Source organism: Syngnathus typhle, linkage group LG4 (genome assembly GCF_033458585.1).
Source record: "Syngnathus typhle isolate RoL2023-S1 ecotype Sweden linkage group LG4, RoL_Styp_1.0, whole genome shotgun sequence".
NCBI lineage: Eukaryota > Metazoa > Chordata > Actinopteri > Syngnathiformes > Syngnathidae > Syngnathus > Syngnathus typhle.
The window spans coordinates 8,556,415-8,577,777 of record NC_083741.1 but is presented as its reverse complement, the minus strand read 5'-3'; the positions used below and the strand labels follow the sequence as shown (position 1 = coordinate 8,577,777).

Genomic DNA, 21,363 nt, shown 5'->3' with positions numbered 1-21,363 from the left:
ATGTTTCGGATTTGTGTGGGGTACATTGTGACAGCAACCGAGCAGGTGATCGAGCAAGCGTCTGATACGAGAGCATTGTGTTCGTATGGAGCGTGTTTGAAGTGAACAGCAGAGAAGAAAGGAACAAGGCAAAGTGTTGTGAAATAAAATATTACCTGTAATACGCATTTAGGTAGGAACTGAACTCTCGCTCTTTATATAGCTGACGTGTCTTGCGCATCCGTTCTGCGCATATTGTCATGGCGGCCTCCGTATGATATCCGGTTTGCGATGGAGATTAAAAAACAAACAATATTTGACAATAACACACCATCAAGGATAGCATCATCGCATCAAACGATGTGTCGTCAATTATGAATTTCCCTGACTAAGTGTGTTGGGCAGGATGGCTGAATGCGATGCACGATTGACAACAAACAAGAAGAAAGGTGATTTCAAGTTTTATTTTGAGGGAGATTTTCTAAAAAAAATAAAAATAAATTGTACCCACGTATAATGCGCACCCCAGATTTTAGGACAATAAATTAGTTAAATTTTGCGCATTATACATGGGGAAAAAACGGTATTATTATTAGTAGTAGTAGTAATTAATAATAATATTATTGTTGTTGGTGGTGTTATTATTATTTACAATTTGAAATGTGTGTGCTCCAATCTTTTGTTTCTTCTTTTCTGTCTTCCTACAGAGGTTATCAGCCAGTGGCAAAGCGAGCCAAAAGAACGTGTCATCTCTCTTGTCCTCACCCATTTGCCATTGCTCAAACCGGGCAATATAGAAGCCAAGGGCGAGTACATGCGCCTACTACCACGCATCCTTGCGCACACTATCGAACATGGCCGCCACCTGGAAGAGTCTCGCCAACTCTTATCCTATGCCCTCATCCATCCTGCCACCTCCCTGGAGGACCGTGCTGCATTGGCCCTCTGGCTCAACCATCTTGAAGAAAGGGCCGCTGCCACAGGAGACTCACTCGAAAGGCCATCGCCTGCCGGCCCGCACCACCATCAGTCCACTCCACCGTCTACCCTTACATCATCGGGATCCTCCACCAACAGTTCCTCTTCAGGTAACCTATATGCTTTGCATCACCACCAGCGATACGGCTCGGACGATCGCCTCAATGGATGGCAAAGCAACAGGGATTCAGGGCTCGGAAGAGGCTGGCAGCAGCAGGGCTGTGAAAACGGACACCTGCCTCTCTACCCGTCATCCTCTGTACCAGCAACCATCAACACAATCGGAACTGGTGGCAGTGGTAATGCCAGTAAGTGTACTATCCTTTATTATTTGACACTTTCACTTTCTGTCAAGGTTCTGCTCATCCTTTCTGGTCTGTTGTTGTGGAGCTTGCATTGAGTACAAGAACTCTATTTAGCTCCCCATTCTTTCACAATGAAGTTGTCACTGTGACTGATAAGTGTCTTCCCTTTTTTTGAATACACAAAAATGTGAACAGCAACAACCAGTATAGGACAAATATTTTCAATTGAATTTCAATCCGATCATTGTATAAAATCTCCTGAACCCACACTAGTTCAAGTTTTCGCTAGATGCGATTATCTTTCTTAGCGGCTTTTCAGAATGAACACCCTCATTTTTAGATTCACCCCCCCAAACAAAATCACCCTTTAAAAGCCATCCATCCATCCTCCATCCTCTACCACTTATCAGGAGTTGGCTCGCAGGAGCATCGATTTAAGCAAGCCCAAACTTCCTGCTCCCCAGCCACTTTGTCCAGCTTAGCCCAGAGGAACCCTAGGTGTTTCTCGGCCAGCCAAGATGCATAGTCTCTCCAGCGTGTCCTGGGTCGTCCCTGGGGTCTCCTACCGGTGAAATCTGCCCGGAACACCTTATCAGAGCGCCATCCGGGAGGCATCCTAATCAGATGTCTAAGCCACCTCATCTGGCTCCTCTCAACACGGAGTAGCGGCTATACTTCAAGTCCCTCATGGATAACCAGGCTTCTCACTCTATCTCTAAGGGAGAGCCCGGACACCTTGCGGAAGAAACTCATCTTGGCCACTTGTATCCAGAATCTTGTTCTTTCACAGCTCGTGACCATAGGTGAGGGCAGGAATGTAGAATGACCGGTAAATCGAGAGCTTTGCCTTCAATAGCCCATTTTCATTAATCCTCATGTATTACATATATGCTCCCCTCATTGTGTGGCTGTTTTATCTTTACTGTTAGTAGTTTCAACTTCAGACCATTGACTACTGTATTTGGCTCATTCAGCTGGCAACTTGCTTCTTTAGTCTAGCAGTGTGCGGGGTTTGCCAACTATTTTCATGAGTGGATGATCACTGGGCTTTGCAGCGATTTAAATTTTGAATCACATGTGCAATGGAGCAGTCTTTCAAATTACAGTATATACAATACACATATTGTGTTTTGCAACAATATCTTTAACATTTCGTATGGCGTACTAACGTATGTAGTACTAATAGTAAATTTTTTTTTGTCTTGAGCTAACCCAAGTCATCACGTGTTGTGTGGTGGTGACGAGTGAAAAATTCTTGCATTTCTGTTGCGCATTCGTTGACAGCACTGATACTTTCAGGTATGTAAGCAGTTACCAGTACAAAATCTAAGGAATTAGTAAGTAACTAATTACTACTTCAGACTGTAATCTCACTTAATTGCAGAAAGAAAATTATAAGAATGAAAAATAAAACAATACCTTCCATCTCTGTATTTCAGGTTACACAAAATGTTTCTCTGTACCCAAGTTTAGTGTTGTGTGTGTGGAGGAGCAGACATATGGTAACTTTGAACTACAACCTGGAGCCTTGTACAGGAACGGTTAGCACCTCACACACCGATGCACTAGAGACATCAGCAGTCTAGAACGTTGGATTTGGCCTTCCACACGGTGATTTTTTTTTCTCTAAATTTCACCTAAAGACGAACGGGATTTTGTGCAAATTGTGGAACCTAAAATATTATGTTATCTGTATTATCAGGAAATTCCAAAATGGATGGATGGATAAAAAATACAGATACAGTACATGCACCCAAAACATTGCAACAAATGTTATTTGGAATCAAAAGAAATAGATAGATGAGTAGCCCGCACACTGAGCATGACAATTCTGCCCCTAGGTTACAATAATGGCTGTTCTTTTGCAATGCGTTTGGCTGTGATTTAACATGCCAAATCGCAAGTGAATCGCATCACAACACAGATGTTACACTCAGTCAAAATGCCGCTGCTACATAAACAACCAATCATAGGGGCCTTTTCAGAACTTTTTCAGTGGCACAATGTCTCATGAAAGGGTGGCCATGAGAATATGCAAGCATGCACCTGTAACCTCAACTCAGAGGTAGAGAGTCTGCCAAACATTGAGCAAAAAAAAAAAAAAAAAACGTTTTGTCCTACTATCCACATTTGGCGGTTCATATATTAAAATGCATACACATGTATGCTATGTGCAGCTCAGTAGTGTCAACTAGGCCAGCCTCTCCGTTTGTTGAGAGTTGATACGTAAAGGGCTGTTCTTAAAAATTGTAAACAACAACACCACGCAGGGTCGTTATATCGACTTATTATTCCAGTGGTAAATAATGTTACACCTTTTTTGTACTGTACTAATTGCGTTGGGTTTTCGATGCGGTGGCGTGTTGGCGCGTAATCGTGTCACAGGTTTAGTTTTGTTAGATTTTTACTTGCTGGATAGTGACCACGTTACCATTTGTGATTTAAGTCAAACCATGGTGGAAGATAACTAGAGTGGGTGTGTGATATCAAAGAACACAGAGAGAAGGCTGGCCTTTTGAAACTAAGCATAACTATGGTCTGAGCAGGATATTTCCAGACAAGAATGCAAGGGCTCTGTTTTTTTCTTGCTGGGACATGAAAGAAACAGCTGAGGGTTTATAAATAAAGACATATTTAAAACTCTGCTGGCAGCACCAAGAAATATCATCTTATATTTTTGACTGCCTGTAGCCTTAGACCTACACATACAATCTCAGAGTTTTCACACTGATGAACCGCACCGGATTGAATAAAACCATTTGAAAAATATTCTTGCCGACGTAGAGGAATTGTGTGCAATTTCTATTATATGCCACATCAACAATGATCAATGTGTGAGCCATCTGTTTGCATAAACATTCTTAGGAGTTTTTATTCTCTGGCACTAAATGAGTAACAGTAAGCAAGTCGTAAACTCCGGCGGTTATGATCATTCTTTCTAGAATCTTATTTTGCTGTCACATTGTCATGTGTGCTATTGATGGGACCATCCATTTGACTCCGGCTCATAGTTTGAGCTCCAGCCCAAGCCACAGCAGAGCATGCCATACATCCCTTCCCTTGTAAGGCATCCTTTGTGGGAGACTGTATTTAGGGTAAATGGCTAATATTTAGGGACTGGAACATGTAATGTTAGCTGGGCACCTATTTTAAACAGGGCCCATGAAGTACTATACATAGCGCCGACAGTCAGACGACCACATATAAGATGGGCGAAGAGGCAGGCGTGTTGGAAGCAGCTTACCCCGTCAGAACGGTGACAGATATCAATGCTTTGACGTTCCACCAATTCATCCAGGTTATATGCCATCACAGCCTGGGGAAAACATTCTTGAGTGCTCCTCTTGTGATACTTGATCAAATGGATAATATAATTATTGGAATGTACGTATATATTTTTTGAAAATAAAAAAATGGAGCGAAGCCTTTATTAAAACTTTAAGTAGGGCATAAAATTTCAGTTTTCTCTCAACATTATATCCACAATATTTCTAAATAAATACATAGAAAAACATGTAATCTACCAGTAGTGTAGTACTTAAAGACATTTGTGAGCCCAGCTGAGTGCTGAACATACGATATGAAGTGAGTCTACAACAAATGTTTTGTTTTGGGCTGTTTAATCAATGCTGCTGTTGAAATTGGCATTGTGACATAAAGGCCTAGATCAGTGTGTGTTGAACTGACACTCCACGCGCAAACTTAGAAAGCCAGGACAGCTGTCGAAAAACTCCCACGAAACCATACACATGTATCATTGAACAAAAGTTTACAACAAGCTTACCTCACGTATAATGTCTTGACTAGTATTTCATTTTTGCAAGTGGTTGGCGACCAGTCTTGTTTGTACCTTGCCTCCAGCTCATATTCAGCAAGGGCTGCCTCAAGCTCACTTTCAAGCGTAATGAGGACAAGTGGTATAGAAATTGAATTGCTGCGTAGTATTTGAATTGACTAAGCAAATGTTGATCTTCATTAGCTTTGTGGGACATTCATTAAATGGGTGGGGCTTGTGTCAGGCAATCGGGCGTTTGTGTAGAAGCACAATGAGTGAACTGCACAAACAATAGAAGTACTACATAGTGTTGTTTTGTTTTGGCGACCATTTCCTTGAACACAGGAATAAACCTTACCTGTCTTATGTCTCACAGTCCTAACGAGTGGAAGTGGCAACCAGCCACACAGTCCTCTGAAGCGCTCAGTGTCTCTAACTCCACCAATGAGTGGCCCAAACAACCATCCTATGGGTCCTGTCTGGCTGTCCCAGGAAGATCTGCGTAGTAGTAGAGGCCCAGCCCCCGATCACGCGCCCCTCTCCCCTCAAAGCAGCATTGCTTCCTCAGGCAGCGGAGGAAGTGAACATCTGGAAGAGGCCAGTTTGGGAGGAGGTTTAAGTCTACATCGCAGTTGCTTCCATGAGGAGGGCAGTGGCATGAGGGGTGAGTCGGAAGGGTTTTATTTTCTGTCAACCAAAAGTAAACATTTTGAATTGTATTGTGGAAGGCGCTGAAATGTACATTATGAAGAAGGCGCCCTTAAAACTCGGGCCACGTACCTATCGACAGGTGCACGAGTCTCCTAGGAAAGTTAGGACAGATTTACGCTTTATTGTGATGCAATTTCTTCCGTCCGCAAATTGCTGTTCAGTATACATCATGGTATCATAAATAGAAAGAAACACACGCAATTAGACATCATCAGATGGAAATCAGGTCTCTTCTAAATGTGGCTCAAAATGTAATGTGTCTGCCAAAATAAGTGCAGCATAAACACACAACTTGGCTATAATGTAGAACATTCGTGCAAACTTGATGTCATTAAAATATACCAATTGGGGATGTCTACTGTCAGCCAAATAATAACACTGAAAGATGATCTAAATATGTTACATCTATAGGTAAGCAAAATTATTGCCCACACTGAATTAATATAGAAGTTATTCACATTGAATTAATGGGGTGAAATCCATGTTAACTACTATAATTAGTCATTGGAAATGTTGGCCTTTATGACTTGATTACAGGTAAGTCGATTGTCCGTCTTCCACATGGGTTTAAAATGCAGCAAATTGGGAATTCTACACTATTATATATCAGCTTTTTGTTGACTCGCATTTGTTCGCTTGGAAACTACACAAGGGTTCCTTCCGTCAAGCAGAGGAGAGGAGGGGCCCGAAAAAAAATTCGTTAGTGAATCTGGTGGCTGGTGGATGGTTCTGTTAGTTGGGCTGTGTATTTTGGTTTGACAATTTATTAGCTGTAAAAGAAATAAGTCCGTCCAGTGATGGAGTATGTCGACTTCCTCGCTCCGCATTCTCGACGGCTACTCCATTTTGGTTCAGTCTCAGCAGGTATTGGAAGCTGGCTTATTTTCCTACATTGTGTTTATTTCACCACCACAGTGTGTGTCTGTTTGTGCTTGTGTTGCTAATGTGTGTGACATAGTAATAAAGTGTTGATATTTGGTTGTGTTGTGGAGTTCCAGATGATTACAGAATTGCAATGATTTTTTACTTCTATTGTTGTCAAATCGCTGTGTTTGTGATGAATTGCCGAATCTGATTGGATTGCCGCAAGGAGATTTGAGATAAAAGTTCAAATTTTTCAACTTGAGCAAATGGGTGAACGATGCTTCCTTGTTGAGGAAGTCTGGGCACGTGGAACCAGGAGGAGGCCCTGGGGAAGATTGGGACATGCTGAGATTGCAATGTGTCTCGGCTGATCAGGAAATACTGAGAATGACAAAATGGCTGGGAGAGGGAATCCTGTGCTTCCCTTCCTCTCCAACTCCCACCCATAGCCTAACTTCAAAGAAGCCGAATAGGATGGATGGAATGATGAGGAATTTCAGAAATATTGTAACACATTCAGACATTACCAACCAGTGGCAAATTATCATATTTCACTCAGTTTGTCCCTAAATTTGAACACTAAACCTGTGTATCCAACATTCATAAAACCGAGTCTGTTATGGTAAATTTGTGACAATATCGTTTTTTCTGAATTTAGTTTTATTGTTTTTATTATTAGTATTATTATTATCGTTATCATTGTTTGGCAGATTTTTCCAATGGTGCCTAAGCTCAGTAAGGATTGTTCCAGTCTGAATTAAGAATCAGCACTATAACTTTGTATATGTAAAAAATAAAAAAAAACGTAAATGGTAAATCCTTAGATGCCAAGATTTTCATACAAACGCACAAATATAAAGTTTTAACCTGATTTTTTTAAGGCTTGCTTTAGTCTTGTATTACTTTACCATTTACCCTAAAATGCTGGAATGTGTGTTTGTGTACTACAGATGTTCCCGCATGGCTGAAGAGTCTCCGTCTTCATAAGTATGCAGCGCTGTTTTCTACCATGACCTATGATGAAATGATGTCACTGACTGAAGAACAACTGGAGGCACAGGTACACACTGACTTTTGGTTATGGACTATAGGTCTTTGAGTCAAACTCTACCTTTAACTTATGTACTTCTTTTTGTTTGTTTAACCTTTACGCATTCTTGACGCCTGTTCGGAAGGTGCATATGTTTTGATGCTTTGTTGTTCTCGTTATTGTTGTTTCTGCAGAAAGTCACCAAAGGAGCAAGACACAAGATTGTTATCAGTATTCAAAAGCTAAAAGAGAGACAAAACCTGCTGCGCAGCCTTGAAAAAGTCAGTTACCTATTTTGTGTGCGTGTGTATGTGCGTGATATCTTGTGAGTTGTACCTATTTCCAACGTCTCTTTCCTTTGTGTCCCTTCCCACCGCCAGGATGTATTAGAAGGCAGTAATCTGCGTGTACCGCTGCAAGAACTTCATCAGATGATCATGACGCCTATCAAGGCTTTCACTAGTGGCGAGGAGACGTCCTTGCAGCGCCCTCTCCTGAATACGGAATCCAAAAGCTCTGCACCTGGATCACATCTCGCTGGAGGAGGTGGAGAGGCTGAGGCTAGCTCAAGTGTCATTGCAGAGGGGGATCTACCAAGCCAGTTCACTCGTGTCATGGGCAAAGGTGAGCCGAGGACACAGCTGGTCAGTTGAATTAATATTGAGAAATTATCATCAAGAAAAGAATTAATAATTTCCTATCTTGGTCTCAGTTTGCACTCAGCTTCTGGTGTCAAGGTCAGATGAGGACAACATCAGCTCCTACCTACAACTCATTGACAAGTGTCTTATCCATGAGGTACGCATTACCACTGCTAGTTCTATTCGTCCATCGTTTTCGTGAATTAGGTCGACCACAGCTAATTTCCCTAATCTAACTCGCAAAGCTTTCTTGAAGTACCAGCAATTCTCAAAATTACGATAATAGACCAGTAGAATTGGAGGAGAAACTGAAATGTCATGTCATGGTAAAGTTCAGCAGAAGTGCTTTTGGTCAATGACAGCATTCAAGTGATCTCTCAGTTGTTTTGAATGATGCACTTTCTGTTTCAACACCCTAGTTATGCACGCTACTGAACTCTGTTCTCTTCCCTTGACCATCAGTCCTTTGGTGAAACTCAAAAGAAGAGGCTGTTGTCATGGAAACAGCAGGTCCAGAGGCTGTTCAGATCCATTCCGAGAAAAACGCTCCTTGACATTGCAGGTTACCGAACGCAGAGGAGGTATATATACACTATGTTGCTTGCGTTCTGTATTGCGCCCCGTACATGAGTCAAGGAACTAAACGAGTTGTCGTGTTTTGTCCTGTAGCAGTCGTGGATTCGGTCAGTCCAATTCCCTCCCTACCACAAGCTGTGTTGGGGGCAGTGTTATGGCGCGGAGAAGCCTTCGGCAGTTCCAGATGCCCTCGAGGAGCTTACCAGGTGCAAGGCTAGGCCTGCTAAGCAGTAGTGGCCTGCTGGGACCCACGCCTCGCAGTAGCAGCAGCACACCCACGGGCCCCAAGCAGGGGAGACAGGTGAGTCACACGGCAGGATTCTATTTTTTAGCCCAAATGTAGACTCCCCTCCCGACAGTCGTAGGTCGGCCAGTAATGCCTCCAAAGATAATCTTACCGGATAATCATGCCGCGTGTGGTGTTTTCAGGTTGCTCCCCGCTGCTTGGAAGAACATGCGACCTCGAATTAGAGATATTCAACATGTTGGATTTTTTGGGGGGCCGACTTCACACCATGTATGGTGTCCCCCGAGCACAAACAATCATGTAGCCGGTTGACAGCAACATGCAGACAATCAGTAAATGACGTGACGAGGTGGCATGGAAGCGCGGTGGGGAATCCAAAATCAAAATAGTTATGGGGCCATAGAAAGTTTTTATTTTTTATGACCCTTATTTTCTATTAAAAAATCGAAACCAAAACTGTCCGCCATTTGTTCACTCTGAAGTCACAATTTATCTTGGGAAGTTTTGCAAGATTTGACGTGACGTCTGACGTGAAGGAGATTGTGTGTGATGTGTTGCTCCTGCCATATATGTTCAAACCTGTGATTTTTATCTTATTTTTAGTTGTGTGTGCGTGCGTGTGCGTGCGTGTGCGTGTGTGTATATAGTATACATACAGATACACACACACACATTCCATAGTGCAAAAATAAGACAAAGGAATGGGGTGTAGTGTTGGCGTCAGACAAATGAAATGAGGTGGATGGAACTTTAGGGAAGTCACCCCGCATACCATAAACCTTGCGTCAGTGCTGAAACAGGAGGAGCTATAAAGCTGCTTCAGGCTCGTCCTGGCACTCTTTGCGCACCCATTTCAGCCTGTACTTCCTGCGGAAACTCAGGCAAGCGAGCGCTCCTCCGGCCGTCATGACTACGTTTTACCGTGGCACCATTGAGAGCGTCCTCTCCAGCTGTATTGCTGTTTGGGGTGGCAGCTGCACTGACTAAAACTTGAAGGCCCTGCAGCGCATAGTGAACACGGCTGGTGAGATTATTGGTGCTTCACTCCCCTCCTTGAAGGAAATTTACACCTCCCATCTCACCCGCAAGGCGACCGCGATTGTGAGTGATGTGAGTCACCCCGCTCACTCTTTGTTCGATCTTCTGACCTCTGGGAAGAGGTACGGGAGCCTGCGCTCCCGCACCACCAGACTCACCAACCGCTTCATACTCCAGGCTGTTGGGATCCTGAACTCTCTCCCCCTTTCTGCGTAGTGTCCTGTACTTTTGCGCTATGCTTACTGTCTGCTGTATGCACACTTTTTTCTCCTCTTATTTATTGGGTTATTTGTTTATTTATTATTTATTCATCACTCTTATTATTTACTGTTTGTGCCTTCTTGTTTTTATTTTGTGTTGTTTACTTGTATGTCTATCGTGTGCTGTGTCTCGTCACCGTGGGATAGAGGAAACGTAATTTCGGTTTCTTTGTGTGTCTTGACATGTAAAGAGATTGACAATAAAGCAGACTTTGACTTTTGAAACCGCGGTCTCTCCCTCTCTCACACATACTCATCCCCAACAATGGAAGGAAATACCTCAGTTCCTTTTCCCCATACCTCCTTGTGTGTCTGTATTGTAGATGTGTGCAGAGGAAACTAGGGAGAGATGTGTGAGGTGTAATAGTTTGGCAGAGGTGTTTGTGAGGGAGGGGCAAAGACACAACAGAGAGAGAGGGAGAGTGCGAGAGAATTTACGTTTGAATATGAGAGAAATAAAGAGCGCGGGAAGCAGTGAGAACAGAGCATAGGCATTTCCTGTTTTTCCTTGGCCCGCGGCACTGGAGGTCCATGAGTGGGGTTGTAGAGAGAGCAAGTGTGTGTGGGGGGTTGTAGTGTTGGAGGTTATAATAGGCAGGTTACAGTGAGAGATTTCTGTGATCACAGAACCATCAAACGTTTCATTGTAAATAGTCAACAATGTTGCAAGAAACGTGCTCAGGAAAAAAAAGACTCAAATTAACTGAGAAAGATTTGAGAAGACGCAAAAATGAAACTACCAGGGACCCATTATCCATCAGTGCTACACCATTTTGCAGAACTTCAATAACTGATAAGATAAGAGTGACTCTTGACGGACCGGCCGAACCCGTGGCTGGATCACTAACAACCACAGAGCTCCACTTCAAATCAGACACCAGCAAGGTATCGTTACGTAAAATGAGCTGGTTGGACCTTTTTGAGTTAAAGGTGGACTTCAAATTAACTCTAAATCAAAACTTAATTGAAATGAACTAACTGCCATTCCATCCCCTGCTCAAAGTAGCTTGGTAGCTCGCCAGTGAAGTCCTTTACGATGATAGAACGAAGACGTGGCCCCCTTCTTCACCTGACCTGTGCTCTATTGAGAATTTGTAGCCCCTTTCTGTTTTTTTTTCCCCCAATTCATCAAGTTGACTGGTCTTGCTATTTTGTTTCCCTTCAGGGTCTGTGGTTTGCCAATCCTGGAGGCAGCAACAGTATGCCGAGTCGAACTCACAGCTCCGTGCAACGGACCCGCTCCCTGCCTGTTCATACAACTCCGCAAACTATGGTCATGTTCCAACAAGCTGGTAGGAACCTTTGAAAAAAAATCTTACACATTTATGTTCTTTGTGGAGGACACAAATTTTGTCTTTGCAATTAGGGCAACTTGCAGCTTGTCATTAGAAACATATAACTAATGTATTATTTCATAATTGGACACCTACTAACACTGATTTATTTGCATAAGTCTAAAATTTCCAGTCACTTCAGGAACAGCAACAGTCTTAATAAGTTCTTACCTCCCCAAAAGGTTTTCTTAAACCAAAGACCAAATACCATGCTGACATGAATCCTAAACATTTGTGCAAAACTGCTCACTTTGAATATCATCTAAGTAGCTGATGAAAATAATCAACACTGGATTGCGGCATTGAAAACACTGCAAACACACTGAAAACACAGAACCATTGCAAACACTGAAAACATATAACTTTTGTTGTTGGATGCATATTTAGAGTAGAATGTGCCAACATAAAACAACAAAACACTGTATTCAATCAACGTGACAACATGTACTAGTCCTTATATCGCTGGAGTTGTATCACTACCCGACCGGCTCTGGTTGTGGCAGGGGTATTTCCGTTCTCAGTTTCTCTGGGGGTATGTCCTTCTGCGATCATATGAGGAACAGGAACTGCCTCTGCATTTCCCTTGGCCTGTAGCTGATTGGGAATGTTGACTCCATCGGGTCATTGAGGGTCACTCCCTGTGCCCGCCTGAGGTGCCTGCGATTTCTCCTTATGACTCCTCCCGAGAGCAACTGCAGCTCGTAGGACCTCTCATCCACCGGTTTCAGCACCCTGCCCAATCTCTAGACAGTGTGAGGTGAGAGTGGCTGTATCCTCACACAGTCACCTGTTTTAAGTATGTCTAAGTCCTCAGGTGCTCTGTTGTAGTATGCCCTCTGACACTGCTCTTTGTTCTTTAGATTCCGACTTATCTGCATCCCTTGTGGTTTCTGCAGGCTTTCTTTTGTTGGTAGCAGTGTCTGGGTTCTGCGACTGAGTAGGCTCTGTGCTGGGCTGCTTTCCAGGCCCTGTGATGGTGTGTTGCGGTGGTCTAGAAGAGCCAGATAAGGATCCCTATCGGGTGGTTTGGCTTTGATAAGAAGTTGTTTGGCTGTCTTAACAGCTGATTCAGCCTTGCCGTTGCCCTGGTGATGAGGTCATATGCCGGAAACCCCACCGTTCACTGAATTTTTTAAAGTCCTGGGATGCATATTGCGGCCCATTGTCTGAGACCACCGTATCCGGAGTGCCTTGGTGCGCAAAGTGACCTTTAAGTTTCTTTATCACCGTGGTCGACTTTGTATCCGGCAAGTAGTCAAGTTCCCAAAAGTTTGAGAAATAATCCACAGTGATGAGATCCGTGTCCACCTTAGCCCAGGGCCTGTGCGGAATATCATGTGACATCAATGTTTCTTTCTGCTGTTTATTGTCCATTGACCTACAGATTTTACATTTGGCAACATATTGCTTGACCTGATTGTTCATGCCCTGCCAGAAGACGCATTCTCTAGCTCTCTGTAGGCATCCTTCAACGCCCAAATGAGATGAGTGCAATTGCCCAGTGTGCCTTCTGCATGAGCGCTGCGCCCAACCTAGTGTCTGAGGCGTCACACTCTACTGACAGCTCCTCATCCGGATTGTAATATTTCAGCACTAGAGCATTCATTATTGTCTCTTTAAGTTTGAAGAATGCCTCCGCGTGCTCTGTTGTCCATTTCCAATCCTCGTCTTTGTGCGTCAGGTCCCTCAGTACTTTGCATTGGTCTGAGAGATGAGGGCAAAACTTTGTGAGGTAATTGACCATACCGAGAAGCCTCTGCACTCCTTTCACATCTGTCGGCGCTGGCATCTGCTCCACTGCACGCACTTTTTCCGGATCCGCTTTGAGTCCCTCTGCCGACAAGCGGTGTCCAATGTATGTGGTCTCCCTCTGTCTGTTCTTTTCCCTGCATCTGTCAAGAAACTGCTTCACTTTGTCATCATGGTCCCGTTCTGCTTCCTCGTGTGTCTCCCCTTGTCCTGTGATCTGGATGTCATGCGCAACAATGTACAGACCGGGCACATTGTCCAAGGCCTGTGTGAGCTTTCGCTGAAATATTTCCGGGGCTGGACTTATGCCCATCAGCATCCTCAGCCATCTGTAACATCCAAAGGGAGTGGCAAATGTTAAATAGCTGGACTCCTCCTCCAGCTGTACATGCCAAAATCCACTCTTGACGTCACACACTGTGAACACTTTGGCTCTCGACAAGTCGGCTAAGACGTCCTCAGTGGTTGGAAGTGGGAAGTGTCTGCGCTTCAATGCTCTGTTTAATAGTTTAGCATCAATACAGACTCTTGGCTTGCCATTCTGTTTCTGTACCACCACCATAGCACTGGTCCAGTCCGTGCTGCAGTCAACAGGGGTGATTATTCCTCTGCGTTGCAGGTCTTTGAGCTCCTCTTTCAGCGGTTTCATCAGTGCAACAGGGACCCGTCGCTTTGGCAGCTTTACAGGCTTCACGTTGCTGTCTATCTCCATTTTATATTTTCCTTCCAGACATCCATCTCCACTGAACACGTCGGCATAACTTGTTTTAATTTGTTCCATTGTCCACTGTTCTGTTGCGATTTTCCCTGTTGTGACTATCGCATCTGTAGCCATGATATTCTCATGGTGCACTTTGCCTCATTGCCTCACTGGCACTCCTGCCCAGGAGTGGCACTGCACCCTCTGTATTTACCACTTGAAACTCCAAGCGATATTGTTTGTGATTTCGTGGATTTCTAATTTAGATTTTACATTTCCCCAATGGCCTCACCTTACTTTTGTTGTACATAACTAGCACTGTGGTATAATGCTCCAGCTTAATGTCAGGGTTCAACAGGTTAATTGGAATAACGTTGCATGTAGCCCCACTGTCTATTTGAAAATTGACCAGGTTGTTCCCTAATAGCATGCCAGCAAAGAGAAGCCGGGTGTTAGTCTTAGTTGTGTTTATCTCATCACAGTGTGCTCTTGCTGCTACCACATCCGTGCCTGAGCTTGTCTCCACTCTACGCTTATATGTGATACATCTTCAAATCCATCGCTCACATCTTCCGTTGTTACGGCCCTCACGTTCTGCTTCCACGTTTGGTCCGTTCTAACCCTGCATTTCGCCGCAAAGTGGTTCTCTTTGTTACACTTGGCGCACTTTTTCCCAATTGTCGGGCATTTAAATGTACTTTTCTTATGTGTTTTCCCACTGAATTTACAATCCACCGAGTTGTCAACTTTCCTCTTGTACTGCGCTTCTTGAACAGCGTGTACCTCCTCCCCCGACGGATCTGTTATGGTTTTAACATTCTCCTTTGAGAGCTCCGCAGCTCTGCACAGTTGCAAACGTGTCTAGAGTGAGCTTTCAGTCTCTCATCCCTGCGCTGTTGCCACCACACACAATCCGATCCCGAATGAGGGAGTCTCGGAAACGTCCCGAAGTTCCGTGAGATAAGTGTCTATATTTTCGCCGATGGCCTGATTTCTAGTGAAGAAACGGTAGCGTTCCACAATCTCCTTCACGACGGGTTACAGTGATAATCAAACTTTGTAATGATGTCCTCTAGTTTCCACGTATCCTTAGCCACGTCGCCCATCAGGGTATCCAAGAGCTCTCTGCCACCCTCGCCGACAAGATAAGTGGACAGCCGTACCTTCTTTCTGTCATCAGCCTCCTCCATCGCTAGATCCACATAAAGTGCAAACTCGTCCCTCCAATTCTTCCATGTCTTAGAGAGGTTGCTGGAATCCAAGCACAACGTTTGCGGCGTCCTCAGTCCCTCCATGTCGTCACTCGGTAGCCGTATGCTAGCGGCTAAGTTAGCATCCAGTAAAGGTCCTCGCCCCGAAAAATCACTTTCAAGCTCAGACGGAGTCCTCCTCCGCTGCCAACATGTTTAATGTATGGTGTTTTCAGAAACAAGGCACACACTCTGGTCTCAATTCAACCCAACGTGGTTGTAACTTTTATTTCCGTCTCCTGGTACACTTAGCCCAACCCTGTAACAGGAAGTGTCCGTTCTTAAAACGTTCCCCGTTCCCTCAACCAGTTGACTAACAATAGATCATATTGTTACAACAAGTACCACAGCAGCACTCGACGGAAAGTTGGGAGTTCTTCCACAGTTTCTCAACTGCCATGTCAGAGGGTGTGAGTGGAGAACGTATGTGGGAGAGGAAGAAAACGAGGCAGGGAAGGGAAAGCGTGAGAGTCCCACAATGGGGCTCATTGTGCAGTGACGACAACTCTCTGGCCCACTTTCCTGCCTTCTCTCTCTCCCACCTGACCCACTCTCTTTCTTGACTGTCTCGTCTATCCCTCGTTCTCAAGTCTGCAGAGTCATGCACTCTTGGGCAGACTAGGCCAGTTTAAAAGTCCACCGCCTTCTCTCTCGTATGAACGTATTGTATGTATTGTAGTCCCAAGTGGTTGGAAAGACCCACATCAATTGAGGTGCGATATTGAAAAAGGGTGGAATGTGTATGTCCCGTTAGGGGAGTGAGACTCGAGTTGTTTTGGAGAGTGGCTGTTCATTGAAGCCTATAAATAGTCTACTGTGGATGACTGCCTAACTCAGCTTTTCTCTCAGACCGCAAGGGATTTTCGCTGCCCTGTCTCTATTGAAGACTCAGCTAAAGACTGAATAGCTAGAAGGGGTTGCTTGGTTGCATAGCCCAAATATAGGCCCAACACTCCTGGAAAATCTTCACCCCCAACCAAACCCTTTCTCTCAAATATTCTCCACCCAGTTCAAGACCTGAGGCAGTCGACAGAAACTCTTACCTGGGTTATATGTACTGTCATTCATTCAATTTATGTGTTTATTTATGAAATAGTGTAGTTTAAAAAATAGTAATTATACTGACTTTTAGACATAAAAGGTTTCCACCTGACAGTGACTACATGCCTTCCGTTCTACTATGGACAACTTTTTGTTACGCCCTCTACTGCCACTTTTTATTACAGCCTATTGCATTTGTCTTCTGCAACGTCTTCTGTGTCATTTTTTATTTACTTTTTTGACAGTTTAAAAACCTGGCCAGGCATCAAAAGGAATCATGGTCTGATAGTGTTTATCAATCCCTCGCCTGGTCATTTTCATCCTGTGTTTTTACTCCACAGTGGCCTGCAATGTAATTGCCATGTGCCTGCTGGAAACAGTATGAGATATTCCTCCATTTATGTTCACACAAGCTTACCGTAATTCATGTTTTCCTTTTTTAAATCAGTTTATTGACATGGTGGTTCATGGTAGAGGTCACTCACCCCGTGCACACGCGTATCAAATATCCATTCTTGTACCATATGATATAAAGACAATTTAGTCTTTGTTTTTACCTTGAATTAGTACTATTCATATGAATTATTTACTTTAGACTAAAACAGGAACTACACCATTATTTGACATCTGTACCATGCGGCATTCAAATATGACGTGACTTGACTTCTATCACACTCATTGTTTTATCTGTAGTTGGAAACTACCGTATTCATCTTGTTTATTATTTAATCATTGTGTGTGTCTTTTTTTTTTTCTTTCTTTCTTTTTCCCATGTGTACAGATCTTCAGTTGCCAGTTACGGAGCCGGACATCAACAATCGCCTTGAATCTTTATGTCTCAGTATGACAGAGCATGCATTGGGAGGTAATACATATTTAACAGTTGTGCCATTTGTTAATGGAATTTGTGTTTGCAAATGCATACAAACACGCACTTTATTTTAAAACTCTTATAGTCGTATCCTTTGAGCACCCATGTCTTTGACCTTTTCCTCTCAACTGTGTTTGGCACTCACAGGATCAAATGTCCCTATAACTCCTTTGAAATATGTTAATTTATTCTATAACAAGTGTACTTAATGTTTTTTCAAAGTCTATTTGCCATGGACCATTACAGTAACATAGTCATTGTTATCTTTGGGGTCATTAGTACCGGTAATCTCTAGATTCGGAGGCGCTGTATCCTGTCAATTAGCCTTGACATCTTAGCCTGTATCTCACTGAGCAGCAAGAGTTTGCACATGGCCGTAATGTTGACTTTTGTCAGAGTTGGTTCAAGGTGGCAAATAGTAACCAAGCCAATAGTTTTAATAGTCATCAACAGTTTTTGTTTCTGTCAACACTCACTGAGATACGGGCTTAGGAGGCGGTTTTAACCCACTTCAACTCATCTGCTTTTTACTAGCAGAAAGGCACAGGGTGTGACACTGCTCACTCGGGAGACTTTCCATTACAGTGACTGTGCATCTGACTTGGTCCCATGTGCTAGATCTCCATTTGTGCCACAGATCTTTTTTTAGTTTTATTTTAATACCATGGGCGTGTTTGAAAACCGCTGCCGTGATGACACACCGAGATTCTGACACTAAAATGCTATATATTCTCATGAGAACTCAGTTGTATGTCAATGTCAGACGGTAAAACGAATCGTATTTGTTAATAATTTGTTAAAAAGACGCTGCCCCTGCAGGTTGATGTTCACTCAGCTTCCTGATAATCCTCTTGCCGTATAGTTCTAAACTGTTTGGTTATGTAGTAAAGATTGAAATGATTGTGTGCGTGCGCGTGTGTGTTTGCATGGTTGTGCATAATGTACAACAAATTTTGCCCAGGGTTACAGTCATTGCCACCCCCACTTAACTTAACTGAGGTGAAGACAGTAGGGCCTCAGTGCTCCACACTGAATTTTGGACAAGTGCTGCTTTGTGTATGCGTGTATGTGTCAGCAGTCGGGAAGGCACAGAATAGCATCGAGCAATAGAGTGTAAGACCTTGCTTAAAAAGGAGACTCTTTAACTATCTTTGACAGTCATGGCCAAAAGTATTTACTTTATATTTTGTCTATATTTCCTGAATTCCAAAAGACTTTGGTTCGTCAGTAAAACACAAAATTCCAAAAGCTATGTTGCATGTGTGTTTGTGTTGAAAACAAGAAATAAATGTATTGCAGCCACAGAAGTTACCTGAAAGATGCTAATGCTGCATTTTATACTACATACCATATGTTCGTGTCGACCGCAAGACCCCAGTTTGACAGAAACGTAGCACACCATGGAATTTTAGCCATTTTTCTTTACCGTAGGCAAGTCTTACGAAATGTTCTCATAGTTCAAAACAATATCAGTGACTGGACATCGGGACGAGGTGCTGCTGGAGTGCCAGACGCAAAAAATGTTGCGCTGCGGCTTGACCCCCGGTCTCCCGCGCATAACACTAACATTTCCTCATTCTGGTGGAGTTTCTCGGCCGTAGGTCCAAGCATTTGGTTAATAAACTTTGAGTAAGCATTATTTCTAATTTCAAGTGATTCTACTTATTTTCAGAAATTGCCTTTGCCATACTTGACTGTTGTCTATTAGTCATTTTGCTGCTTTCTCATCCAAACTTGGCAGACAGCGAGGGGGCTCGGGCCCTCACTGTTATGGTTGGGGAATAACACATCTGTCAAAATACTGATAGAGGCTTTCAGAGAAAAACAACAGTTTGACAGCTGTTGCCTCTAGGGCTGCTTAGGAAAATGTTACCAAGCTACGCAGTTCCATAGAAATAAAGCCTGCATAAATGCCCTTTCAAACGCAGTCGACGACTGTCCAATCAAATCAAATTTTCGTTATCTGCACGCAGACAAAGCTCCGGCACAGTTTCAACACGACACAACCAATCATGTGATTCATGCCATGAACAGTTAATAGAAAAGATTCAAACAGGCACTATGTCAAAAGTTCCGTGGCTTGAATGCCTGTTGTAACTTGTCAGTGCCTTTCAAGGTGCATCTACTATACATTATTTCTCCCCTTCTACTGTCATAAGCAATTGTCATGTATGGGTGAATATTTTGAGGAATGAGATACAGTACATAAATTGCAATGCATACTAATGGTACATTATAGTGTCACTTTCCAATCTCCAAGTTTCTCCAGTCGGTATTTAATGGCTATTTTCTTGGGATCTTCGATATTCATATCTATGTTGTACATATTATCAACACTGCAGTGACTGTCTTAATTAACAATTGGTTGAAATTGGAGTAAAAGGGCCTAACACTTCTGAGTGTCTTTTAATCACAAACCCCAATTCCGATGAAATTGAGACGTTGAAAGCGTAAATTAAAAGCAGAATACAATTATTTGAAAATCTTGTTCACCCTGTCAATCGAATACACTCCAAATAAAAGCTATGGAATATTCAAACTGAAACATTTTAACATTTTACGTCAACATTTTAGCTTTTTTTTTTTTTGGTGCAAATATTCTCAAACGCTATTTTTTTCTCCCCTTTTCATCTTCAGATGGTGCTGATCGCACATCGACAATATGAAATGAGAACCTGGATGAGAGCAGCGGAACCGCGTGCTGTGTAGCTTCAGAAGGCCCTCTCACAACAAGTCACCCTGAGGTCATCTGCCCTCCAGTGCCCTCTCCCGTAGCCAAAGTAGAGCTCAACCAAGGGACTGGGAGGCATCCGAGAAACACAAGCCAACACATTGGCTGCGTCGATGGGGTGGGGGGAGGGACACACTTCCTGCCATGACCAGCTCAGTCATGTGGGGAGAGGAAGGTATCAAACATGGGCTGAACAGTGTATGACCAGAGCCCCTTCAGGAGATCATGTCAGAAGCAGTGCGCCATCAGCAGAGCTGAAGATACTGGGCTGGGGGATCGGGGTCCAATGAAGCCCCCCCCCCCCCCCCAAACCTTCTTTTACAATCCCCATGTGTCAACCAACAGTGCAAGTGGCATTTTCCACATCTGTGTCAGTACCTCGGACCCCCCAAAAACGAGACAAGCAGATGGATGGCAAGCATTTGGGAAAGGCCTGTTGCTCAATTTTGAGCAGCAAACAAAACAGATTGTCGATCACATGTCTCTATTGTTTACATATCGATGCTACTTTCAAAGGGTACGCAAACAAAAAAAGAATCGGGTGTGGATGTTGGACTATCCTGTAAAAAGCCTTGGCTGTCTGCCAGCTTTACATCCCCCACAAGTAGCCGTCACGCTAGTTTACAAGCAACATGCTCATTGTTTATAAAAATGTGCCAATTGAGAGAAAAAGAGAGAGAGAAAGAGAGAGAGAGGGAGGAAAAGTAAAAATGTGAAACGGGGACGTCGGAGAAAGGTGCCGAAAGTTGGAGGAACGGAGCTGGGAAAGTGAGGAGGGATCCTGGAAGAGATGCGGATGTTTGAAGGAACAAGACATCAGAGGCGGGACCTTTGGTGTCCTTAAAATGACAGAGGGAGATGGATGTCATGTCAAATCACGTCATCAGTTTGTCCTGCAAGCGGAAGAGGGAGTGAGCACTATTGTTTATCTGTAGCTTGTACTGTATTAACTCTGAATTCAGAGTGTTTGTGACGAGGAGGCCTTAAAAAATGCGGTCTTTCACCGTATAAGTGGGAGCTCAATACAAGCTGTATTACCAGTGGAATTTATATGCATTTATATATAGATATATATTTTTTCCTTTTAAGACCTTTGTTAAACAGGGGTGATTTGAGCTGCATATTGCAACTACGTATACGTCTTCCTTGGAGGAAAGTGCGGAGAGGAAGGAAATGGGCAGGCTTCACACTAATCAGTCCATGAAGGGTTGCTGCCCAGAGACTGTCTGACTGGAGATAGTGCCACCTACTGGCCAGAAGAGACGGCACACGTGTTGAGGCTC

The 21,363-nt window shown here is 43.5% G+C and overlaps 1 protein-coding gene across 5 annotated transcripts in view; it reads left to right on the top strand.

Moving 5' to 3' along the window:
- The window catches only part of samd4a (sterile alpha motif domain containing 4A), a 41,958-nt gene extending 21,140 nt beyond the window's left edge, over nucleotides 1–20,818 (top strand). For 2 of the 5 annotated variants that reach the window (XM_061277542.1, XM_061277545.1), the window contains 11 exons: nucleotides 687–1,265; nucleotides 5,414–5,701; nucleotides 7,563–7,672; nucleotides 7,837–7,923; nucleotides 8,023–8,266; nucleotides 8,355–8,440; nucleotides 8,746–8,864; nucleotides 8,953–9,160; nucleotides 11,570–11,696; nucleotides 17,260–17,343; nucleotides 19,987–20,818. In XM_061277542.1, the coding sequence (XP_061133526.1) occupies nucleotides 687–1,265; nucleotides 5,414–5,701; nucleotides 7,563–7,672; nucleotides 7,837–7,923; nucleotides 8,023–8,266; nucleotides 8,355–8,440; nucleotides 8,746–8,864; nucleotides 8,953–9,160; nucleotides 11,570–11,696; nucleotides 17,260–17,343; nucleotides 19,987–20,015 (1,961 nt within the window). In that variant the 3' untranslated portion in view covers nucleotides 20,016–20,818. The remainder of the gene's footprint in view (nucleotides 1–686; nucleotides 1,266–5,413; nucleotides 5,702–7,562; nucleotides 7,673–7,836; nucleotides 7,924–8,022; nucleotides 8,267–8,354; nucleotides 8,441–8,745; nucleotides 8,865–8,952; nucleotides 9,161–11,569; nucleotides 11,697–17,259; nucleotides 17,344–19,986) is intronic. The other 3 variants (XM_061277543.1, XM_061277546.1, XM_061277544.1) reach the window with 3 other exon arrangements.
- Nucleotides 20,819–21,363: the final 545 nt, after the last annotated feature.